This window comes from Ornithorhynchus anatinus, chromosome 10 (genome assembly GCF_004115215.2).
Source record: "Ornithorhynchus anatinus isolate Pmale09 chromosome 10, mOrnAna1.pri.v4, whole genome shotgun sequence".
Lineage (NCBI taxonomy): Eukaryota > Metazoa > Chordata > Mammalia > Monotremata > Ornithorhynchidae > Ornithorhynchus > Ornithorhynchus anatinus.
In genome coordinates, this window is record NC_041737.1 from 8764485 (window position 1) to 8789081 (window position 24597).

At 59.6% G+C, this 24597-nt stretch overlaps 1 protein-coding gene across 2 annotated transcripts; it reads right to left on the reverse strand.

Moving 5' to 3' along the window:
• Nucleotides 1-2684: 2684 nt before the first annotated feature.
• PPEF2 (protein phosphatase with EF-hand domain 2) lies at nt 2685-24367 on the reverse strand. Of its 2 annotated transcripts, XM_029073288.2 has the most exons (17): nt 24303-24367; nt 19854-19990; nt 18129-18256; nt 17557-17614; nt 16715-16890; nt 14272-14386; nt 13446-13492; nt 12136-12302; nt 11993-12029; nt 11736-11885; nt 10006-10797; nt 8502-8687; nt 8207-8349; nt 7255-7361; nt 5658-5821; nt 4311-4398; nt 2685-3288 (listed from the first exon to the last, which is right to left on the reverse strand). In XM_029073288.2, exons 2-17 carry the CDS (start codon nt 19906-19908, stop codon nt 3059-3061), a joined length of 2643 nt encoding a protein of 880 aa, XP_028929121.1. In that variant the 5' UTR covers nt 19909-19990; nt 24303-24367; the 3' UTR covers nt 2685-3058. The 2 variants fall into 2 exon arrangements, with proteins under 2 accessions (XP_028929121.1, XP_039769278.1); XM_039913344.1 differs by lacking the exons at nt 17557-17614; nt 18129-18256; nt 19854-19990; nt 24303-24367 and having other exon boundaries at nt 14272-14389; nt 16715-16795.
• Between the last annotated feature and the right edge of the window lie 230 nt (nt 24368-24597).

Below are 24597 nucleotides of genomic sequence, written 5' to 3' on the forward strand. Positions count from 1 at the left end.
GACTGTCTGGCCGACGGGGTGGACGGAGGTGACCGTAGGCGAGGAGGGGCAGGATCTGCCCCCGGGCCGGTGGGCAGTGCCCAGCTGGGGTCCGGCTCCACCTCCTCCGGCCGAGGGGCAGGGCCTCCCCTCCCCCGTCCCGCCTCTTACGTCTCCTATTTGTTAATTCAGTAGTATTTACTGAGCGCTTACTCCGTGCAGAGCACTGGACTAAGCGCTTCCCCTGTGCCCGGCCCTGTTCTAATAAAAACGTTGGGATTTGTTAAGCGCTTCCTCGGTGCGGAGCGCCGTTCTAATACTAATAATGACGTTGGGATGTGTTAAGCGCTTCCTCGGTGCCCAGCCCTGTTCTAATAATAATGTTGGGATTTGTTAATAATAATAATGTTGGGATTTGTAAGCGCTTCCTCGGTGCGGAGCGCCGTTCTAATACTAATAATGACGTTGGGATGTGTTAAGCGCTTCCTCGGTGCCCAGCCCTGTTCTAATAATAATGTTGGGATTTGTTAAGCGCTTACTCGGTGCGGAGCACTGTTCTAATAACGTTGGGGTTTGTTAAGCGCTTACTCGGTGCGCAGCACTGTTCTAATAATAATAATAACGTTGGGATCTGTTAAGCGCTTACTCTGCGCGGAGCACTGTTCTAAGCGTTGGGGGAGATACAGGGTCATCAGGCGGTCCCACGTGAGGCTCACAGTCTTCATCCCCATTTGACAGATGAGGTCACTGAGCCACCGAGAAGTGAAGTGACTTGCCCACAGTCCCCCAGCTGACAAGGGGCAGAGCTGGGATTCGAACCCGTGACCGCTGACTCCCAAACCCGGGCTCTTGCCACTGAGCCACGCTGCTTCTCAGCTTCTAAGCGCCAGGGTAGACAGAAGGTCGTCAGATTGGCCCACGGCCTAGTGGCGAGAGCCCGAGCCCTTGGGTTCTAATCCCGGCCCCGCCGCTTGTCTGCTGTGGGACCTGGGGCCAGTCGCTTCACTTCTCTGGGCCTCGGTTTCCTCATCGGGAAAAGGGGGATGAAGACCGGGAGCCCCACGGGGGACGTGGACCGTGTCCGATCTGATGAGCCTGCATCTCCCCCAGTGCTTAGAACAGTGCCTGGCATCCAGTGAGCACTTAACAAATGCCGTCGTTATTATTATTAATGGAAGGAGCTCAGGTTTGGGAGTCAGAAGACGTGTTCAGATCCCAGGTCTGCTGGGTGACCTCGGGCAAGTCGCTTCACTTCTCTGTGCCGCGGTTCCCCCATCTGTAAAATGGAGACCGTGAGCCCCACGCGGGCCAACCTGATATCCCCGTGTCTACCCCAGCGCGTAGAACAATGCTCAGCACAGGGTAAGCTCACGAGAACCATCACTGTTACTAATCTCCATTTTCCAGATGAGGTAACTGAGGCCCAGAGAAGCAAAGTGACTTGGCCAAGACCACACAGCAGACACGTGGCGGAGTCAGAATTGGAACCCACGTCCTCTCATTCCCAAGCCCGGGCTCTTGCCACTAAGCCACGCTGCTTCTCTCGCTGGTGCTTGTTAAGCTCCTGCTTGGCGCCAACCACTGTTCTAAGCGCTGGGTTGGCCACAAGTAAATCAAGCTGGAATCAGTTTCTGTTCCCTGTGGGGCTCACACACTTATTAACTTATTCCCCCTTTGACAGATGAGGGAACTGAGGCCCAGCGGAGTGAAGTGACTTGCCCAAGGTCACACGGCAGACAATTCGAGGACTGGCTTTGGAGCAAAAAGGGAGTTACCTGTCCGGACCGCAGACACCGATTCCTTGGACCTCTCCGTCTTTGAACTTCTCTGGGCCTCGGTTCCTGGGCTTAGAACAGTGCTCCGGTGCTTAGGGCAGTGCTTGGCACATAATAAGTGCTTAACAAATACCATGATAATTGTTCTTATTCCCTCATCTGTAAAATGGGGATTAAGACCGCGAGCCTCGCGTGAGCCGTGGGCCATGCCGAACCTGATTAGCTTTGTACCTACCCAGCGCTTAGTTGCCGAACCGCACGTTTCAACCATTAAGTCCAGTGCTCTGCACACAGTAAGCGCTCGATGGATACGATTGAGTGAATGAACCAAGACCGTAAAAAAAGACAAATGCAAAACATCCCACGGAGCCACCTGCAAGGCTGAGCCAGCGGCACCGTACGGTAGAGTTGCAGCCGCTGCCCACTGCAGCTCTGCCACGACGAGGTTTGGGATCATAATAACCGTGGTGTTTGCTAAGCGTTTACGACGGGCCACTCGCCATACTAAGCGCCGGGACGGATACGAGCGAATCAGGTCGTCGGACGCGGTCCCGGTCCCGCACGGGGCTCACCGTCTCCATCCCCCGTTTTCCAGATGAGGGTACTGAGGCCCAGAGAAGGGAAGCGGCTTGCCCGAGGCCACCCGGCAGGAGAGTGGCGGAGCCGGGATTAGGAGCCACGACTTTCTGACTCCCGGGCCCGGGCCCTGACTTTATCCCTGGACTCCTCCGCCCCTCAGTCGCCCGTCCCGGAGACGCGAGCAAGCGCCCCGGGCCGCCCGGGGACAGGGGCCGGAGCGTCCAAAGCGAGGTCTAATGGGGAGCGAGTTCTAATCGGGAGCGAGTTCTTTGGATCCCAAAGCCGGGGGTCCTCTTGGCCCGAGGGTGGCGTGGCCTTGGTGGGCCGGGAGTGACCACCAGGACCAAGGAGTTTCCATGAACGGGTTTTATTGCGCCTCCCTTCAAAGCCACGGCCGGAGTTCAGCCCTCCTCCGTCTGCCTAGGTAGCGGGCCGCCTCCTCCCCCGTGGAAAACCCTGCGGGAAGAAGGTGGCTCTTTCGGACGGGGCCCCGCTTTCCGCTCCAGGCTTCGGCTCCAGCGTCCGGCAGCTCGCCGCCCGGGGCCCCTCCCCCCTCGGGGCCGACCGGGAGCCGTCGGGATCCGCCGGGTTCCCCGGAATCCGGTCCCCCTCAAATCCGAACTCTCGGGCGATCGGTACGGAGCGGCCGGGAAGGGACGCCGTCCCAAGACACCGTGGGGGGGACGGGTCCCTTTCGGTCGGTCGGCGGAGGCCGGGACCGGTCGTCACTGCTGCCCCTGCTCTACCGCCTGCTGGCTCCCGGGGCATCGATCTCCCGGGCAAGACTGTTCCACCAGGCGGAAGGCCTCCAGGAACTCATTGATGTCGATGTTTCCGTCCCGGTTGAAGTCGATGCTCCGGGCCAGGGAGGAGATGGTGTCGTCCGTGATCTCCAGGTTCATGTGCGAGCCGAACAGCTTCCAGGCGTGCTCGAATTCATCGAACGAGATGACCCCTGCGGCGGAAAACCGTGGGCCCGCCCCATTCCGCCGCGAGTATTTACTGAGCGCCGATCCCACGCCGACCGTAGAGTTAGCGGACGTTCAGTCGGGCCCATTTATTGAGCGCTTACCGGGCGCAGAACGCCGGACTGAGCGCTGGGGAGAGGACGCTACGGCAGTGAGCCGACACCATCTCGGCCCTCTAGGAGTTCAGTCTAGCGGGGCGGGTGGACGCGAGGGTGACGGAGAGGTCCGACGAATCGGGGTCCGTGGCTCGGGGCAGACATTTCGCTTTTTGCTACAAAGCCAGTCCTCGGACTGGCTACCACTAGCCACTGGCTCCCCCCGGTCGGGGTCCCCCACCCCCGACCACCGGCGGGTCCGAACGGACGACCTGGTAAAGGTGGGCGGGGAAAGGAGTTTCCAACATTCCTCCGTCCCAGCTCTGCCGGTGGCCGGTCCCCCGAGACCCCAGACACCTGGTGGGCAGGGAATGGTCTGACAGCCCTGTTGAACCGGACTCCCCCAGGCGCACAGTGTTCCGCACACGGTGAGTGCTCAAGAATAGCACTGACGTTTCGATTCGCTCTGCAGCCCGCTAAGCTGAAGTCAAAAGAGGTTGTGAGCGTGTGCCGGGGAGGAGGACAGAGCTGGGGGGAGTCGAGAGCGGCGGCCTCGAGGGGCTGCCTTTACTCAAGCGCCGTGCCTTTAGCGTTATTATTAGTGGGGAGGGCAGGAGTCTAATGGAGTCACAGGGACCTGGGTTCCAATCCTGACTCTGCCGTCTGCTGTGCGACCTTGGCCAAGTCACTTCACGTCTCCGTGGCTCAGTTACCTCCCCTGTAAAACGGGGGTGGAAGCCGTGAGCCCTAAGGGGGGCGTGCGCTGGGTCCAACGTGGATGAGCTCGTATCTCTCCCGGCGCTCGGCCTAGTCCCTGGCCCTTAGTGAGCGCCTCACAAACACCACGAAGAAAATAAAAAGGCGGCACATCCCTTACAAACCCAGAGGCCAACGAAGCCGTGTTGTGTGTTCACCTGAACGGTCCTTGTCTATGATCCTGAATATGGTCTCCAGGTTCGACCGGTTTCTATAAAGTATTTCCAAGAGGCTGTGCTGTACGTGCTGCGAGACAAAAGAGTCATTTAGCCCACAGGCAGGACGGTCTAGCGCCGGGAGCGTCGTGGGCCTGGGGGGGGGGGGGGGAGCTCAGAGGACCTGGGTTCTAGTCCTGCCTCCGTCACCTGTCTGCTGTGCGATCGATGCCGGTTTATTCGCTTTGCTGTCTCTCCCCTTGTGGACCGTGAGCCCGTTGTTGGGCGGGGATGGTCTCTGTTGCCGAACTGTACTTTCCAAGCGCTCAGTCCAGTGCTCTGCACACGGTAAGCGCTCAATAAATTCGGCTGAATGAATGAATCTCGGACAAGTGACTTAACTTCTGTTTCCTCACTGGTAAAACGGGGACTAAATACCGCCGAGGGCCAGGGCCCGTGTCCAGTCCGATTATATCCTGGCTCTAAATCCCGGCTCTGCCGACTGCTTACTGTCGTGACCTGGGGCGAGACTCTCAGCTTCTCTGTGCCTCAGTTTCCTCAACTGCAAAGTGGGGAGTAAATACCCGCTCTCCCTCCTACTTAGACTGTGAGCCTCACGTGGGACAGGGACCGGGTCCCACTTGCTTAACCTGCACCTACCTCAGTGCTTAGAACATTCATTCATTCGACTGTATTTATGGAGCGCATACTGTGTGCAAAGCACTGTACTAAGCGCTTGGGAGAGGACAACATCAGACACAGTCTAGAGGAGGGCCTGACACAGAGCGAGTGCTTAACGAACATAATAGAAATAATATTAATCTTCCCCAGTGAATAGCACAGTGGTCAGCACAGAGTTAACGCTGGACAAGTGCTCTATTATATTAGCACAGTAACGGCCTCATCTACCAAAGAAGAAGCCGCGTGACTCAGCGGAAAGAGGAGCCCGGGCTTGGGAGTCAGAGGTCGTGGGTTCTAATCCCGGCTCCGCCGCTTATCAGCTGTGTGACTCTGGGCCAGTCCCTTACCTTCTCCGGGGCTCAGCGACCTCCTCTGTTAGAAGGGGACGAAGGCCGTGAGCCCCACGTGGGACCGCCTGGTGATCTTCTATCTCCCCCAGTGCTCAGAACAGCGCTCGGGCACATAGTAAGCGCTTAACGAATACCATCATCATCGTCATTATCATTATTATTATTCTTATTTCTAAACCGGCCCTCGGCGGAAACCGCCAGCCCCGAGATCCGACCGCGCCGGGCGGTGTCATCCGAAAGGGAGACGCCTGCCCGAGTGGGTCCGCGGCTTCCCCCGGGGGAGTTTCCGAGCCGGGCGACGGCGGGGGGCAAAGGTTACCTCGTGGCCGGGCTGCTCCTTGACCAAACCGTCCAGCCAGGGCTTGTACTCCAGGTGGCTGGCCGGGCTGCCGTGCACCAGCCGGTCCCTGAGCATGCGCCAGGGTAACCCTAAATGCAGCACCGTCTCCACAGCTGCCGCCCAGTCCTGGAGACTGACGAGACCTGGGAGGAGAGCGACCCCCCCGCCCCCGCCACCCCGGCCCCCACCCCACGAGCATCCTGTCGGTGGGCCCGCCGGGCCGGGCCCGGGGAAATCTCAGACCGCCCCTCGCTGCCGCTTGGGCTCTCCGTGTGGAGGGGCCGGTCGGGCCCCACCCTCTCCCCCAGGGCCCTTCCTCCCTCAACCCTCCGGACCCCACCGGGACCCTCCCTTCCTCCCGCACCCCTACGGACCCCACCCTCACCCCTCCCGGGGCCCTTCCTCCCTCATCCCTACGAACCTCACCTTCACCCCTCCCAGGCCCTCTTCCTTCCCTCCTTCATCCCTACAGACCAGACCTCACCCCCCCCAGGGCCTTCTTCCTCCTCTCCCTCATCCCTATAGATCCCACCCTCAAGCCCAGGGTCTTTTCTCCCTCCCTCATCCCTTCAGACCCTACCCTCACCCCCGGGACCCTCTCTCCCTCCCTCCCTCCGCCCTCCAGACCCCACCCTCTCCCTCAGGACCCTCCCTCCCTTCCTCTCTCATCCCTCCAGACCCCAGGACCCCGTCCCCCTGAGCCTCACCCCTTCCCACAGCCCAAGAGCCACCGTTCCTCGGTCGGCCCTGAGGGGAGGGGCTGGCCGACCGTCCAGGGAGACCACTCGGATAACCCATCATCCGCCCCCTGCTATTGTGTATTCACACCTGCCCATCCCCAGCCCTGGAGGACGCCCTCTGGGTGACCTTGGGCAAGTCACTTCGCTTCTCTGGGCCTCCGTTCCCTCATCTATAAAATGGGGATTGAGACTGTGAGCCCCGGGGGGGGGCTGGGACCGTGTCCAACCCGATTATCTTGTATCTCCCCCAGCGCTTGGAACAGTGCCTGGCACATAGTAAGCGCTTAACAAATACCATCGCGATTATTACTATTATAATTATTATTATCTCCACGCCCATCTCTCCCGCGAGAGGGTATAACTCTCTGTGGGCGGGGAATGTGCCTTGGGCTTCCGTTTTCGTCCCGAACGCTTAGTGCAGGGCATTGCCCTCGGCACACGGCTTTCTCGTCGTCGTTGCCGCTGCTGCTGGGTTTCTAGTTGGCAGTGATGTGCGGGAGGGTTCTGTTGCTTCTGTCAATCTGTCGTATTTATTGAGCGCTTACTGTGTGCAGAGCACTGTTAGTAAGCACTGGGGAGAGTACAGTACGACGATAAACGCGCTCCCTGCCCACGATGAGCTTACGGTCCGGACGGGGAGACGGCCATTAACAGAAATCGATTACGGCCAAGGGGGCGACTGTAATTTACGTCCTCTGGGGTTGTTCCTGCCCCTGGCTTCTGCCCCGAAAGGAACGGGGAGAGAGGGGACAGAGAAGGGGCGACCCGGGCCTCACCCGCAGGTAAGATTAGCGAGCGAACGTGTTTCCTGGCCACGGGACGGGCTTGGGACTCACCGGTTGTCTTCGGGTCGTAGGTCTGGAACACCCTGAGGAGCTCGGTGGAGTGAGCAAACAGCTTCACCCTCAGAGCCCCCAGAGCGGACTCCTCCACGTAGTTCACCCTGCTCAAGGGGAAGCCAGAGGAACAGTTTAATGGGCATTCAGGCCGTCGAGAATAATCACGGTGGGATTCGGTCGGCGCCGAGCGGATGCCCGGCACTGTACTAAGCGCTGGGGAGGGCGGGGGGGGGGAGGGGAGGCGTGACCTAGCGGCTAGAGCACGGGCCTTGGAGACAGAAGGATGTGGGTTCTCATCCCGGCTCCTCCGCGTGCGTGACTGTGGGCAAGTCGCTTAGCTTCTCTGTGCCTCAGTTACCGCATCTGTAAAATGGGGATGGAGACTGTGAGCCCCCCGGGGGACAGGGACTGTGTCCAACCCCATTTGCCTGTTTCCCCCCAGCGCTTAGTACAGTGCCTGGAACACAGTAAGCATTTAACAAATACCACTGTTGTTAGTACAAGATCAGCAGATCAGACACACGTGGCTCACAGTCGAAAATGGAGAGGGAACAGGTATTTTACGTCCATATTAAAGATGAGCAGACTGGGGCACGCCTCGGTCAAGTTACTTGCCCGAGGTCACCCGGCAGGCAAGAGGTGGGGCAGGGAGGGGTGGCCTGCGATTAAAAACCGGGATTCAAGAAGCAGCGTGGCCTAAAGGAGAGAGCAAAGGGCACCGTGCTAAGCGCTGGGGTGGGTACAAGCAAATGGGGTTGGCTACAGTCCCACGTCCCGTCCCACGTGCGGCTCACGGTCTCAATCCCCGTTTTTACGGATGAGGGAACCGAGGCCCGGAGAAGCGAAGCGACTTGCCCGAGGTCACACGGCAGACACGCGGCGGAGCCGGGACGAGAACCCGGGACCTCCTGACTGCCGGCCCCGGGCTCTATCGCGCGAGGAAGCTTACCTCTGTCGCATAGTTAGCAAGTGGGTGTCTTTGTGGGCTCGGTACTGCACGATGTGGGGGACCAGGTCCGGCCCCAGTTTGACGTAGGCCCCCCAGTTGCTGCCATCCTCGTAGTAGTTGGAGGCAGAAAAAACCGTCAGCACCTAAGGACGGCACCGTCGGGGTCCTTCCCGGGAAGCCGGCCCCCCCCCCTCCCCGGCTCCCGTTCCCAACCGTCCCCCCCTTTCCGTCCCCTCGCCCGCAACCCGGCCCTGCCCCCCCCGAGGTCTGGAGAAGAGAGGGCGGCACCGCCCACCTTGCGGCCGTGGCAGAATTCGTAGCCTTCGTCCTTGCACTCGTGGGAGCGGATCAGTAACTGCAGGCCGTACTTCCGGAACAGCCGCTCGGTCACGTCCGGGCCGAAGTAGCAGCCTCCGCCTCGCACCACGTTGGCTTTGCAACCGCCCTGGACCATGGGGTCGCTCCAAAGGATATCTATAACCTGAAGAGAGGCCGGGCTAGCGGCCTCCGCCTCGCCCGGCCTGGGCCCGGGCCAGCTCCGTAAGGGGGTCTCTGACCCGAAGGGAGGCCGGCCGGTCTCCCTCTCCCAACGGCAGGCTGGGCCGGCAGGGGGACGGGGCCCTTCGGACGCCTTAGCCCCCCTCTCCCACGCCGGTCCACCACATCCGGGTGTGTCCGGAGCGAAGGGCAAACGGAGGAGGAGGAGGAGGAGGAGGACCCAGTAGACCACGCTGCTCCTCAGGGAGGCCGCCGAGGACTCATCCAGGTCCCGGAGTTGAGCTCCCGTCAGGGACCCAGCGGGACGGGACTCTAGACTAGGAAGAGGGAGGCTCTCCCGGGTGGGAGCAGATGGAGAACGGTGTCCCGGGAGAGGGTGCCACGGGTCAGGGAAGGGCAGGAACCCATGCATCGGCCCCCGGGGGTGACCTGAGACAGGTAGTGGGCAAGTCATTTCCACCTGCCAAGGTCTCATCTTAAAAGTTCCTTGGGCGTAATGGGCCGCTGAAGCCTGCAAAGGCTGATTCCCGGGGATTGCCCGGCTAGCTTTCATTCACTCATTCATTCATTCGGTCGTACTTACTGAGCGCTTACCGTGTGCAGAGCACTGTACTAAGCACTTGGGAGAGGACAATACAACAATAAACAGGCACATTACCTCTGTTTGTCCAGAAGGGCCCAGCACACGGGGTGGACGCGTTTTCCAGTTGAATTCATTGCTATAATTCATTCGATCGTATTGATCGAGCGCTTTCTCTGGACAAGGCACCGTACCAAGCGCTTGACGGGGCGGAAGCCCAGCCACCGGACCGATGACGGAGTTCGGAGCAGACCGGGCGTCAGTCAAATTTACCGAGCGCTTACTGTGGGCAGGACACCGTGCTACGCTCTTGGGAGAGGACAATGTAACAGTATAAAGGACACATTCCCTGCCCACGACGAGCTTACAGACCAGAGGGTCTGCGGAGCCTCGGCTGAGAAGCGGCGCGGCCTGGTGGATAGGGCCCGGGCCCGGGAGTCAGAAGAACCTGGGTTCTGATCCCGGCCTCGCCTCATGTCTGCGGCGTGACCTTGGGTAAGTCACTTCACTTCTCTGGACCTCAGTTACCCCCTCTGTAAAATGGGGATTGAGAGTGTGAGCCCCGTGGGGGACGGGGACTGGGTCCAACCTGCTTAACCTGTACCTACCCCAGCGCTTAGAAAAGCGCCGGGCACAGAGTAAGCGCCAAACAGGTACCTTTATTATTATTACCATCCTGGTAAACGCTGTTTTGCTAAGAAGCAGCCTCCCCACAACTCACCTGCTTCCACTCCCTCTGGCTGGTCTCTAGCTGCTCTCTGGTCTCCTGTTCTGATTCCGACTGGGAGACGGTGGATTTCGCCTCCTCCTCGGCCTCCTCCTCCTCCTCCTCCTCCTGCTCTTCCTCCTCTCTGCCCTCCGGGAAGCCCGCCTTCTGGCGACATCTCTCCAGCGCTTCCTCGATCGACTTCGGGACGTCCAAGGGGACGACCTTCCGGTCGCCCGGGAGGCTGCCGGGGACGCTGGCTGGCCGGCCCTCCGTGGGAGAGGTGGGGTGGCGGGGGGCCCAGAGGCTCCCGGGGTCAGTGGCGGTCCGTTCCGCCTCGGGAGCGACGGAGGGGACGAGGGACAGGAAGCTGCCGGGGTCGCTGGTGGACGGCTGCTCCGCGGCGGAGTTGGAGGGGATGAGGGACAGGAAGCTGCTAGGGTCGCTGGCGGACTGTTCCGCCTCGGGAGAGACGGGGTGGAGGGGGGGCAGGAAGCCGCCGGGGACACCGGCAGGCTGGCCTGCCTCTGGACAGCCAGGGTGGAAGGAGAGCAGGAAGCTGCTAGGGGCACCGGCGGACCGCTCCGCCTCGGGAGAGCCGGGGTGGACGTGGGGCAGGAAGCCGCCGGGGCCCCGGGCCGGCTGTCCTACCTCGGGAGAGCCGGGGTGGACGGGGGAGGCGGGGATGGAGAACCTCTGGGGAGGAAGAGGAAAAGGCCCTCTGACCAAAGCGCTTTCCCGCTTGGTTTTTCTCTTCTTCACCCGCTTCACGTTCCTCTTCCTCTTGGACAGCATGACGGAAACAAACTGCGCGGGAAGGGAAAGACGCAGATGCCGAAGGGGGACGGTTCAGCGGGGCTGTGGGAGGTGTGGGAGGGGAGACCCTAGGCCCGAGTCCAAATGATGATAACGGTGATAACTGTTGAGCCCTTCCTAAGCGGCAGGCAGCGTTCTAAGCGCTGGGGCGGACGCGAGCAAATCGGGTTGGACGCGGTCCCTTCTCCCCCGTGGGGCTCACGGTCTTAAACCCCGTTCACCAGACGAGGTAACTGAGGCCCAGCGAAGCGAGTGACTTGCCCAAGCTCACGGAGCAGATAAGTAGGGTTGGCCACTGCATTCTTTTAGATGCGGGAGTCCCAGTCGAATTCCAGATCCTGATCAAAGGGGATCCGTGGTTGTTTCCATCGCATCTGTGCCAGGCGTTGTACTAAGCACTGGGGTAGATATAAGCTGATCGGGTTGGACGCGGTCCCTGTCCCACATGGGGCTCACACTCTTAATCCCCATTTTACACCTGGGACAGGGACCGCGTCCAACCCGATTCACTCGTATCCACCCCAGCCCTGAGTGCCTGGTAAGTACTAAGTTCTTAACAAAAGCCCCATATCATTATAGTGGCTGTGGATATTATTATTACTATTATTAATACACGCTTCACAAATCAGCGGCAAGAGCCCGGGCTTGGGAGTCAGAGGATGGGGGTTCTAACGCCGGCTCCGCCACTTGTCTGCCGTGTGACCTCGGGCAGGCCGCTTAACTTCCCTGGGCCTCAGTGACCTCGTCTGTAAAATGGAGATTTAGAGCGCGAGCCCCACGTGGGACAACCCGATTACTCTGTATCTATCCCGGCGCCGAGGACAGGGCCGGGCACCTAGTAAGCGCTTAACGAATACCATCGTTATCATTCTGATCATCCTTAAGATCGGTGAGCGCAGCGGCCCCCGGGCAAGGCCCTCCGCCCCTACCTCGTGCCGGTTGAGACGGTCCAGCAGCTCCAGATCGGTCTGGTCCGACACCCCGCCGTGGATGACCAGGACTTTCTCGTCGATCAGCGTGGCCAGGGGCAGCCAGCAGAACACGTTCTGCACCATGGTGAGGATCCCCTTGCCGTGTTTCTGCGGAGGGGACGGGGCCGAGGGTATGGCGCTCGGCCCGGACGCCCGGCTTCTCGGCCGGGGGAGGGGGAGAGGCGCGGCCCGCCCCGCCGGCCCCGGCCACGCACCTTGTACTTCCCCATCACCTCGCGGGTGAAACCGTACCTGCGTCGAAAGGCAAAAGGCGGATTTTTCAAAGAGCGGGGGACCCGGCGAGGGGCGGCGGTGGGGGGTGGATCTAAGCCTTCTCCCGCTCCCGTCGCCCTCTTACCGGAGGTTGACCACGTAGTCCTCGTGGTTGCCTCGGTTCAGGTAGATCACGTTTGGGTAGGCCAACATGAAGGCGAAGAGAAGGATTAAAACCTCCACGGAATCCTTGCCCCTGTCCACGAAGTCGCCGTTGAACACGTACGTTCTCTCGGGGGACGGGAGGCCGTTCTTCCCGGCCGAGATCGAATCAGAGGGCGGGGGCGGTGTGGGGGGGACGGGACCGGGGGAGAAAGCGAGGTTAAAGAGGAACACGTGGAGCCACGGCTCCCCGTGGGTAGGCCCGTCTCTCATTCGCTCGTTGGTTCGCATTTACTGAGCGCTTCCGGCGTGCAGAGCACTATCCCAGGCGCTCGGGAGAGTACGAAGAACAATAAACAGACAAGCTCCCTGCCCACCGTGGGCTTACAGTCTAGACCTTTTCTCTTGATAGCTCAGAGGCGCTTCAGACTCTAGACTGTAAGCTCGTGGTGGGCAGGGGAAATGTCCGTTGCAGGGTACTGTCCCAAGTGCTCAGTGATCCGCACGCAGTAAGCGCTCAATAAATACGATCTGACTGGCTGACCGGCTTTGACCCGGGGGCTCAGAGGGCCCTCGGGACAGGACGACGGAGAGGGGAGATCAGCGAGTCCTGGGTAGGGTCCAGCTTGGCCTTCCCCGTGCCGAGGGCTCAGGGCCCTCTGACTGCTGCCGCCGCCACGGCCGACCATCGGCTCGAGCCCTCGGGGGCAAGGACCCTCTTCCCACCCCCTCAAGCTCGCGCCCGCCCCGCTTCGCGGTAGCTCGGACCGGGCCCCCAGGAAGCGGCACGGCCTATCGGGAAGGGCCTGGGACTCGGGGGACCTGTGTTCCGATCCAGGTTCCGCCGCTTGCCCAGTTCTGCCACACCCTGCTTGCCCTGTGTGACCCTGGGCAAGTCATTTCCTAAGCGCCTCCAAACAGACAAGCACCATTTCACCTCTCTAGTCCTCAGGTTTCTCATCTGTAAAATGGGGATTAAATCCTACTCAGGCTAAGACTGCGACGCCCCATGTGGGACGGGAAGAGGACCCTCCCAGCAAGGAGGGTTACCTTGCATCCACCCCGGCACCTAGTAAGCGCCTACCAAATACCACGTTAACATTTGTTCTTAAAAGCATACTGAAGAAAATCCTGCTCTGCCGAACGTCTCGGTGATGGAATAGAAAGCGCAGCGGTCTCAACCCCACCCCGAGGACCCCAATCCTTCTCATTTCTAAACCGTTTGCGGTTTTAGAGTCGCGCGACTCGGTCGAGTCTGAGAACGACCCATGAAACCCGGCCCCCCGTTCCCACCTTGTAAAATATGAGAAATAAGTCATCCAGGTGGCCATGCAGGTCTCCTACCGAAGAGAGGGAAACGTGAGTTGAAGCCGGCCCCGCTCCGGGCACTACTCCTGACCCGCTCAGGAAACTGACCCGCTCAGACCTCCCCCCGCCCCCGCTGCCGGGGGTGATGCTGTTTCATTCGATAGTATTTACTGAGCGCTTACTATGTGCAGAGCACTGTACTAAGCGCTTGGAATGTATAATTCGGCAACAGATAGAGACCATCCCTGCCCAGTGGCGGGCTCACGGTCTGATCGGGGGAGACGGACGGACAAAAACAAGACGGCATAATCACGATAAATCAAGGGGATGTACACCTCATTAGCAAAACAAAATGATAAAATAAATAAAATAATTTGTGGTCCCCGAGGTGGCCGCCGACCGCTGGGACTCTTGCTTGCATTCGCCCTTGATTTGCTTGTCTCTATCTGTCCCCATCTGTTGCCGAACTGTACTTTCCAGGCGCTTAGTACAGTGCTGTGCACACGGTAAGCGCTCAAGAGATACGGCTGAATGAATGAATGAACGCCTGGCTCACAGTGAGCGCTCAACAAATACCGTCATTAAACAGAGAAAGAAACGACACTGACCGTGGAGTCCTGGCGGGGTTGAGGGGGGACACGCAACCTTCCTTCGGCTTCAACCGGGGCATCTCCGGTGCTTGTTTTCCTCCGGGGTCGGAGGGTTCCCCCCGCCCCCCCCACTCCCTCCCCGCTGACGGATCCCCGCCTCGAACTCCTGTCTGAGTTCCCCGCCGGCAGCTGAAGCCCGTCCGCTGCCTCTGGGCTCTCACCGCACACCGTGACCTCCCCGCTGTAGCAGGTCAGGACGTGGTTGATGTTCGGCATCCTGGAGAGCTGCTTCTGGGTCTCGTGCAGGAGATTTAAGAGGTAGCGAGCGTGGAGCTGCTACTGGGAGGAAGAGGGAAGGGGGAGGAAGGCAGGGAGGGAGGCAGGGGAGGAGAGACAGCACCGACATGGCCGCGTGAGGCCGGAGGAGCCTGCCGACGCCACGGGCCTGGCCTAAACCGAGGAGGACGTCCTGCCGCTGAACCTCCGCTCGCGCCGTCTCTCCCTTTTTCCTTCTCTTCCTCCCTCCCTCCTCGACCAAAGCTTGGAACAACCTCCCTCTTTCTGGCCGCCCCGCCGGAGACCGCCTCTCCTTTAAACTGCAGCTCAGATCAGGAAACTCGCCCTAATTCCACCCTCCCTCTGGGACACGTTTCTCTCACCGTCCCCTTCCGATCACTGAAGTCTTTTGGGTTGTTTTAATGGTATCCGTTAAGCGCTTACTCCGTGGCAGGCGCTGTACTAAGCGCCGGGGTAAATACTGGCTAATTAGGCTGGACGCGGTCCCTGTGCCACGTGGGGCTCACAATCAATCCCCATTTCGCAGAGGAGAAACCGAGGCCCAGAGAAGTGAAGCGACTGGCCCAAGGTCACCCAGCAGACAAGAGGCGGAACCGGGATTAGAACCCGGGTCCTTCTGCTCCCAGGCCTGTGCTCTTTCTTCGGAGAAGCAGCGTGGCTTAGTGGGAAGAGCACAGGCTTGGGAGTCAGAGGACGTGGGTTCTCGTCCCAGCTCCGCCACTTGTCTGCTGTGTAACCCTGGGCAGGCTTCTCTGTGCCTCAGTTTCCTCATCTGTAAAATGAGGATTAAGACGGTGAGCCCCCATGTGGGACAACCTGATTACCTTGTATCTCCCCCAGCGCTCAGAACGGTCCTTGGCACACGGTGAGCACTTAACAAATACCATCATCATCATCTTTCCACTAGGCCACGCTGCTTCTCTGAGGTTCTCGGTCCACACCTCCGCCTAGTCTCCCTTCGCTCAGGGACTCCCGAGGGTCACGGGCCTTCTGGACGTTCAGGAAATACTGCTGAGCGACAGGTTGTTTCCGCGGGGCCACAACCCCACTTTCCCAGACCAGCTAGGGGAAACCGAGAGGTCCGGCCCCCCCGATTCATCCGGGGAGTCGGGGGGCGGGACAGGTGGGCTAGGGGATGCCAAAAGGGCGTTATTCAACTGGCTGCTCTCATTCATTCATTCAACAGTAATAATAATAATGTCGGTATTTGTTAAGCGCTTACTATGTGCAGAGCACCGTTCTAAGCGCTGGGGTAAACACAGGGGAATCGGGTTGTCCCACGTGGGGCTCACGGTCTTAATCCCCATTTTACAGACGAGGGAACTGAGGCACAGAGAAGTTAAGTGACTTGCCCACAGTCACACAGCCGACAAGTGGCAGAGCTGGGATTCGAACTCATGAGCCCTGACTCCAAAGCCCGTGCTCTTTCCACTGCGCCACGCTGTACTGAGCGCTTACTAGGTGCAGAGCACTGTACTAAGCGCTTGGAATGAACAAGTCGGCAACAGGTAGAGACGGTCCCTGCCGTTTGACGGGTTTACGGTCTAATCGGGGGATTAGACTAATCTGCTCTCCTACTCCAACCCAGCCCGCACACTTCGCTCCTCTAATGCCAACCTTCTCGCTGGGCCCTGACCTTCTCGCTGGGCCTTGATCTCGCCACTCTCAGCGCCGACCCCCTCGCCCGCATCCTGCCCCTGGCCTGGCACGCCCTCCCTCCTCCAATCCGACAGACTCTCCCCCGACTCAGAGCCTTATCGGAGGCCCATCTCCTCCAGGAGGCCTTCCCGGACTAAGCCCTCCCCTTCCTCTCCTCCCACTCCCTTCTGCGTCGCCCTGACTCGCTCCCTTTGTTCTTCCCCCGTCCCAGCCCCGCACCACTTATGCCCATATCTGTCATTTAGTTATTTAAAATAATATCCCTTACTCTAGACCGTAAGCTCACCGTGGGCAGGGAATGCGTCTGTTCGCTGTTCTGTCGGTCTCTCCCGAGCGCTCAGTACAGTGCTCTGCACGCGGTAAGCGCTCAATAAATACGACTGAATGAACGAATGAACGGGGATCCAAAGCTGAGGGGACCGTTCCAAGCAGAGAGTGTCAGAGCTGAGGGTGGATTCACTTCTCTGGGCCTCGGTGACCTCTTCTGTTAAATGGGGATTAAGATTTCGAGCCCCATGTGGGACACCCTGCTTACGTTGTATCTATCCCGGCGTTTGGCCCGTGCTCGGCATATAGTAAGCGCTTAACGAATACAAGAACGACAACAACCCAGAGGTTCCTCCGACAATCCCGGCCAGGGTCCTTTCCCCACAGTACCGAGGTTGGGAACGGGAATAAGGGGACGACGGTTCTTCTCGGGATGCTTACTTGTTTGCTTTTGAAAGCTTCCACCAAGGCAGCTGCCTGGCTAGGAAGGAGAGGGAAGGAAAGGCGAGGCCCCGTGTACGAGTCGGGCACCTCGATGGATTCGTACAGGCAACATTCCTTTATCTTGAAGGTCCGGGTGGGTTTCTCCTCTGAGATTATGCAGTTAATGAAGTCCCCTGGTCAGGGCGGAAACAAGATCTGTAATTTATTTATTTGTACGGAATGTCTGTCTCCCCACTCTAGACTGTAAGCTTACTGTGGGCAGGGAATGTGTCTCTTTATTATTCTACTGGACTCTCCCAAGCACCTAGTACGGTGCTTTGCACACAATAAGTGCTCGATAAATACGAACGAATGAATGAGCGAACGAATGAGGCTCAGCGGGAATGCCATGGGGCTCAGCGGGAATGCCGCACGGCTATTTGGGAACGCTGCGGGGCTCGGCGGGAATGCCGCCTGCGTCTGTGGGAAGGCTGCGGGGCTCGGCGGGAATGCCGCCTCTGCCTGTGGGAACTCTGCGGGGCTTGTTGGGAAACGCAGGGATTGTGAAGGGGGGGGCACGGCCTGGCGACACCTGGACGGCCGTGACCTGGGATGGAGTCAGAAGAGACACATAATTTGTCATTTATTGTTCTGTTGTCCTCTCCCAAGACCTTAGCGCAGGGCTTCGCACACAGTGAGCGCTCAATAAATACGATCGAGCGAATGAATAAACAGAAGGAACGACCCCGCCGGTCCCCATCGGATTTCCCCATGCCGATGTTTAATCCCGGCCCCTCCCTCCCCCCCGCTCTCCGCTCCGCATCCCTAACCCATCATCCAGGCGGGAAATGGCCACTCACTGTCCTCACGGCTGCTTGGGTTGAAGTGGTCCCTGAGGTAGCTGAAGAAGTCCCGGAGCTGCAGGACGGAACCAGAGCTGACAACGGCGGCTGCACGCCTGCCTTCCATTCATTCACTCATTTACTCATTCAGTCGTATTTATCGAGCGCTCGCTGTGTGCAGAGCACTCTACTTAGGGCTTGGGAGGGGACGCTGCCACGATAAACGGACTCATTCCCTTCCCGAAACGAACTTACGGCCTCGAGGGGGAGGCGGACGTTAATAGAAAGAAAGAAATGACAGACAGGGACGTAAGTGGTGTGGGACTGGGAGGGGAGGTGAATAGAGGGAGAGGGAGGAGAGGAGAGGAGGGCTCAGTCAGGGAAGGCCTCTTGGAGGAGGTGGGTCTTCGATAAGGCTTTGAATGGGGGGGAGAATCACCGTCTGCGGTCCAGGCCCGAGGGAGGACGCGGGCGGGGGGGTTGGCGGCGACCGCCGGTGGACCCCCCCCCCCCAACCCCCGTGCCTCCCTGCCACCGGCTGTCCTCAAGGGAGGGAGGGAGGCTCCCCTCGGGCCGGGTCCGCCCCCGACCTTGGCCTGATCCTGCTCTCCGGAATACTCGATGGACTGGAAGATGCTCCACGTGCAGCGGCGTCTCATTTCCAAGCGGGCCAGGGAGCGGCGGTACCACTTCTGGATCAAGATGGCGGCCTTGAAGGCTGCGGGCAGACGGGCAGAAAGGCGGGCCTGACGGCTTCACTCACTCACTCACTCACTCACTCACTCATTCAATCCTATTCAGCTAGCGCTTACTGAGTGCAGAGCGCCGTACTGAGCGCCTGGGAGGGAAGCAGCACGGCAGAGTGGAGAGAGCCGGAAGGTCACGGGTCCTAATCCCGGCTCTGCCCCTCGTCTTGGGAAAGCAAGTCGCTTTACTTCTCTGTGCCTCAGTTATCTCATCTGCCAAATGGGGATGGAGACTGTGAGTCCCACGTGGGGACAGGGGCCGTGTCCAACTCCACTTGCTCGTATCCAACCCAGAGTTTAGTAGAGTGTCTGGCCCAGAGTAAGCGTTCAACAAATACCATCATTATTATCATGATTATTCTTATTTCAATATAGTAATAAACAGTTACATTCACTCCCCTTAATGAATGAGTCTAGAGGGGGAGACAGACAACAGTATATATTAATAAGCTAGAGATATATTCATACGTGCCGTGGGGCGGGGAAGCGGGGATGAATGAAGGGAACATCTATTCTGCGCCAAGCACCGTACTAAGCACCGGGGTAGATACAAGGTAATCACCGCTTGGGGCTCAGAGCCTTAATCCTCATTTTACAGATGAGGGAACTGAGGCCCAGAGAAGTGAAGTGAGTTGCCCACGGTCACACAGCTGACAAGTGGTGGAGTCAGGATTAGAACCCGGCTCCTTCTGACTGCCGGGCCCGGGCCAGCGTGGCTCAGTGGAAAGAGCGCAGGCTTTGGAGTCAGAGGTCATGAGTTCCAATCCCAGCTCTGCCCCTTGTCAGCTGGGTGACTGTGGGCAAGTCACTAAGGCTCACAGCATCGGTCCCCATTTTACAAGTGAGATAAGTGAGACACAGAGAAGTGAAGTGACCTGCCCAGGGTCACACGGCCGACATAATAACGTCTCTCGTCCCCCCTCTAGACCGTCAGCTCGTTGTGGGCAGGGAACGCGCCTCTTTATTGTTGTGTTGGTCTCTCCCAAGCGCTCAGTACAGTCGGCGCTCAATAGATACGACTGAACGAATGGGGATCCGAAGCCGAGGGGACCGTCCTGAGCAGAGGGTGTCAGATAATAATAATAATAATAATGTTGGTATTTACTAAGCGCTTACTATGTGCAGAGCACTGTTCTAAGCGCTGGGATATACAGGGTAATCAGGTTGTCCCACATGAGGCTCCCAGTCTTCATCCCCATTTTACAGATGAGGTAACTGAGGCACAGAGGAGTGAAGTGACTTGCCCAAAGTCACACAGCTGACAAGTGGCGGAGCCGGGATCCGAACTCATGACCTCTGACTCCCAAGCCCGGGCTCTTTCCACTGAGCCCCGCTGCTTCTCAGATCCACCCTCGGCTCTGGGCCTCGGCGACCTCATCCGTCAAATGGGGATGAAGACGGCGAGCCCCACGCGGGACAACCCGATGACCTCGTATCTCCCCCAGCGCTTAGAACAGCGCTTAAAATACCTGCGTTATTATTACAATAAGCGCTTAGCGAATGCCACGGCTATTATTATTTTTATTACTGCTATTATCGGTAGCCCCGGGGGAGATGGGAAACACTCACTTGTTTCAATTTTGGGGAAGGCCCGGGGGTGCGGGGTTGACCTGCCGCATCCCATGGTCTGAGTGCGAGGCGACGCCCCCGTAGGCCCGGGAAGGATCTGGACAGACGGCAAAACCCAGGCAGGATGACCTCGGGGCCTACGGAGGGAAAAGAGGTCGATTCAAACTTGAATCGATCAATCGATCACCCTGACGGAGCACTCTCTCTGTTGAGAACACCGTACTAAGCACTTGGGCGACTACGCGGCAACGGAGTTGGTAGAGACACATCCTCCGCCCACGGGCGAGAGGATTTTACGGGTGAAGCGGCTAACGTCCCTAGGGGAGGGCGGGAGAGGAAGGGGCGATCAATCAATCGGTCGCATTTCTCGAGCAGTTACCAGGGGCAGAGGACTGTACTGAGCGCTTGACTCCAGACGGTAAACTCGGCGTGGGCGGGAAATGTGTCTGTTTATTACACTGTACTCTCCCAAGCGCTCAGGACGGTGCTCAGTACGACCGACCGAACAAATGAATATGCTTGGGAGATGGCAATCCGACGGAATTGGCAGACGAGCTCCCTGTCCACCACGTGTCTGCCAATTCCCTCGGATTGCGAGGTCCCACGCGTTCATTCATTCAGTCGGTCGTACTGAGCGCTGTGCTGAGCGCTTGGGAGAGTACATACAACAAGCGGACACATTTCCGTGGCTCAGTGGAAAGAGCCTGGGCTTGGGAGTCAGAGGTCACGGGTTCGACTCCCGGCTCTGCCACTCGTCAGCTGCGTGACTGTGGGCGAGTCACTTCACTTCTCTGCGCCTCAGTTACCTCGCCTGTAAAATGGGGATTAACCGTGAGCCTCACGTGGGCCGACCCGCCGACCCCGGATCTACCCCAGCGCTTAGAACAGTGCTCTGCACCTAGTAAGCGCTTAACAAATGCCAACATTATTATTTCCTGCCCACGCCGAGCTTACAGTCCGGGGGGGTCGGGGGAGAGGCAAATTTATTATTCATTCAATCGTATTTATGGAGCGCTTACCCCGTGCAAAGCCCTGTACTACGCGCTTGGGAGAGCACGACAGAACAACAGACGGACCCATTCCTGTTCACCAGGAGCGCGTTTTTTTTAGTTCGCCCTCCTACAGGTGTCATCGGCTCCGTCCGGGAGGAACCCCGGGCTGGGCGCCAAGGCCGCGATCTAAGGATTCTCCCTCGCGCCTATCACGGCACGTAGCGCGGCACCCGCCTCGGGGAACCGTCCAGGTCGGTCGCCCGGGTTCGAAGACGGCGGTAAAAACTCCCCGCGGGGAGATCTGCCCCTGGTGTGACAGCGGGGCGGTGGACGACCTCGCCCTCCCACGCCAAGATCGGCCCGGGCGGCATCGGTGGTTCGCGGGATCTCGCCAGGCGAAACCCTCCGCGGCCGGAGCTCCGAGGACCCGGATCTTTAGGCGACGGTCCAGAGGACGGTGACCCCCGCCCCCGTGAGAGATCACTAATGTGGAGGGGAGGGCACACAGTAACCTACTCGCGGGCAGGGAACCTGTCTACCTACTCTGTTATAACAATAATTACGGTATCTCTTCTTCTTCTTAATAATAATAATAATAATAATAATAATAATGATGAGGGTATTTGTTAAGCGCTTACTACGCGCCAGGCACTGTACTAAGCACTGGGGTGGATACAAGCGAATGGGGTGGGGCGCAGTCCCTGTCCCCCGTGGGGCTCACAGTCTCCATCCCCATTTTACAGAGGAGGGAACTGAGGCCCAGAGAGGCAAAGCGACCGGCCCAAGGTCACCCAGCAGACAGGCGGCGGAGCCGGGATTAGAACCCACGACCTTCTGACTCCCGGGCCCGGGCTCTACTCACCAGGCCAGGCGGCGTCTAAATAATAATGCCGGTATTAGTTAAGCGCTTACAATGTGCAGAGCACCGTTCTAAGCGCTGGGGGAGATACAGCGTGATCAGGTTGTCCCGCGTGAGGCTCCCGATCTTCATCCCCGTTTTACAGATGAGGGAACTGAGGCCCAGAGAAGTGAAGTGACTCGCCCACAGTCACACAGCCGACAAGTGGCGGAGCCGGGATTAGAACCCGTGACCTCTGACTCCCAAGCCCGGGCTCTTTCCACTGCGCCACGCTGCTTCTCTAAAGAAATCGAGCCCGCCAGGAGTCGAACGAGAAACCGGACGCGTCACCCACGGGGCCACCGGCCCGATACTCTTATATCATCCTCTCCCGAGCGCTCAGTATAGTGCTCAATAAATGCGACCGATGGATGGGAGGCCAGGAGGGGGTAGAGAAGGAGGTCAGCCATCAGCAGAGCCCCCTGCCCTTTAGAGGCTCCCAGGAAGGAACCTGACGTAAAAACTCCCTCCAATTAACCCTGCTGCGTGGCCTGCTGGAAAAAGGCCAGACCTGGAAGTCCGAAGACCCGGGTTCTAATCCCAGCTCCACCAGCCGCCCGCTGTGTGACTTTGGGCGAGTCACCCGACTCCTCTGGGCCTCGCTTTCCTCAACTGTGAAACGGGGACGTGGCTCAGTGGAAAGAGCACGGGCTTTGGAGTCAGGGCTCATGAGTTCGAATCCCAGCTCTGCCACTTGTCGGTTGGGTGACTGTGGGCAGGTCCCTTCACTTCTCTGGGCCTCAGTTCCCTCATCTGTAAAATGGGGATGAAGACCGTGAGCCCCACGTGGGACAACCTGATTCCCCTGTGTCTACCCCGGCGCTTAGAACAGTGCTCGGCACATAGTAAGCGCTTAACAAATACCGACATTATTATTATTATTATTACCCGTTCTCCCTCCTATTTGGACTGGGAAGCCCCAGTGATTAGTCGGTCTCTACCCTGGTGCTTAGAACAGCGCTTAACACATAGTAAGCAGCGTGGCTTGGCGGAAAAAGCCCGGATTTGGAAGTCAGAAGTCGCGGGTTCTGATTCATTCAATAGTATTTATTGAGCGCTTACCATGTGCAGAGCACTGTACTAAGCGCTTGGAACGAACAAGTCGGCCACAGATAGAGCCGGTCCCCGCCGTTCGACGGGTTTACGGTCTAATCCCGCCTCTGCCACTCTGCTGTGTGACCTCGGGCAAATCACTTCACTTTGCCGAGAAGCGGCGTGGCTCGGTGGAAAGAGCCCGGGCCTGGGAGTCAGAGGTCATGGGTTCGAATCCCGACTCCGCCCCTTGGCAGCTGGGTGACGTGCTCTGCACGTAGTAAGCGCTTAACAAGTACCAACATTATTATTATTATTATTCTCTCTGCCTCGGTGACCTCATCTGGAAAACGGGGATGAAGACCGTGAGCCCCACGGGGGACAACCCGACGACCTCCTATCTACCCCAGCGCTTACTCAGATCAGTGCTCGGCACGCGGTGAGCTCTTAACGAACGCCAACGTCATTAGTGCGAAGCACTTAACGACAGTGTGGCCTAGTGGACAGAGGGCGGGCCTGGAAGTCAGAAGGTCACGGGTTCTAATCCCCGCCCTGCCACCCGTCTGCCCTGTGAACTTGGGCAAGTCACTTCCCTTCTCTGAGCCTCGGTCCCCCTCGTCCGGAAAATGGACCGCGAGCCCCACGGGGGGACGGGGACCGCGTCCGACCGGGTCGGCCCGTACCCACCCCGGCCCTCGGGACAGAGCCCGGCACACGGTGAGAGCTTAACAGATACCATTTTTTAAACGTTACAGCTATTGTTACGTGCCCTTTCACGGGCACAGTCAGCGCACGCAATAAGCGCTCAGTAAACTCCACAGACCGACCGATCGGACCACAGTACAGGAAGACCTCGCCCCACATACGGTCGGCGTCGGGGTAAAGGTCACGGAGGGAAGAGAAAGAGCGGTTTCGTCGGAGAAACGTATCCGCGGAGCCGCCGGGCAGGCCGGAGGGAGGCCCGGGGCAGGGAGGGGACGGGTCGAGGACGGGCCGGGAGCAGGCCGGGAACGGGCGTGGGGGCAGGACTCTGGGGGGGGACGGGGATCGGGCCTGGGACACCGGGCAGATCGGGGACAGGTGGGGGACAGGCCAGGGGCAGGCCACCGGGAAGACTGGGAGCGGGTCACCGGGCAGGCCACCGGGCAGACCGGGGGCAGGGCAACGGGCAGACCGGGAGGCAGGCCAACGGGCAGACTGGGAGGCGGGCCACTGGGCAGATCGGGGACAGACTGGGGCAGGCTGGGGCAGGCCGCCGGGCAGACCGGGAGGCGGGCCACCGGGCAGATCGGGGACAGACTGGGGACAGGCCGGGGACAGGCCGGGGCAGGCTACCGGGCAGACCGGGGAGAGGCTGGGGATGGGCCAGGGACAGGCCGGGAGCGGGCGAGGGCCGGGGTGCTGCGGCGGGGCAGGCCCGGCGACAACGTTTGGGCCCCAACGTCCCCCGGGCCAGGTTGTTGCTGGGCCGCGCTGGCCTCCCTCCTCCTCCTCCCCCTCCTCCCCCACGCTGCCCTCCGCCCTCACCTAGCGGCCCCCGCAGCCCCGCACCGGGCCCGGCCGCTCCCCGGGGGCGGAGGCCAAGGGAGGCTACGGGAGGCCAAGGGCGGGCGGGGCTAATGGCGGCCGCCCACGAGGCCCTTCCTCAGGCCGGGCCGGGCCGGGCCGGGACAGGACAGGACAGGACGGGCCAGGACGGGCCAGGACGGGCCAGGGCCGGGCCAGACGCCCCCGCCTCCGCAGCGCCCCCCTCCGGCTCACTCCCAGCCGCGCCCCACGCGGGCTCGGGCCTCGCCGTCTCCACAGCGCCCTCTGCTGGGCT

Excerpts from the sequence above, each read along its gene's own strand:
- PPEF2 (XM_029073288.2), bottom strand. The coding sequence starts at position 19,908 with ATGGGATGCGGCAGGTCAACCCCGCACCCCCGGGCCTTCCCCAAAATT. Across the intron at positions 14,387-16,714 it reads AAGCTTTCAAAAGCAAACAA|CAGCTCCACGCTCGCTACCT; the intron begins GTAAGCATCCCG and ends TCCTCCCAGTAG. Across the intron at positions 8,350-8,501 it reads AATTCTGCCACGGCCGCAAG|GTGCTGACGGTTTTTTCTGC; the intron begins GTGGGCGGTGCC and ends TGCCGTCCTTAG.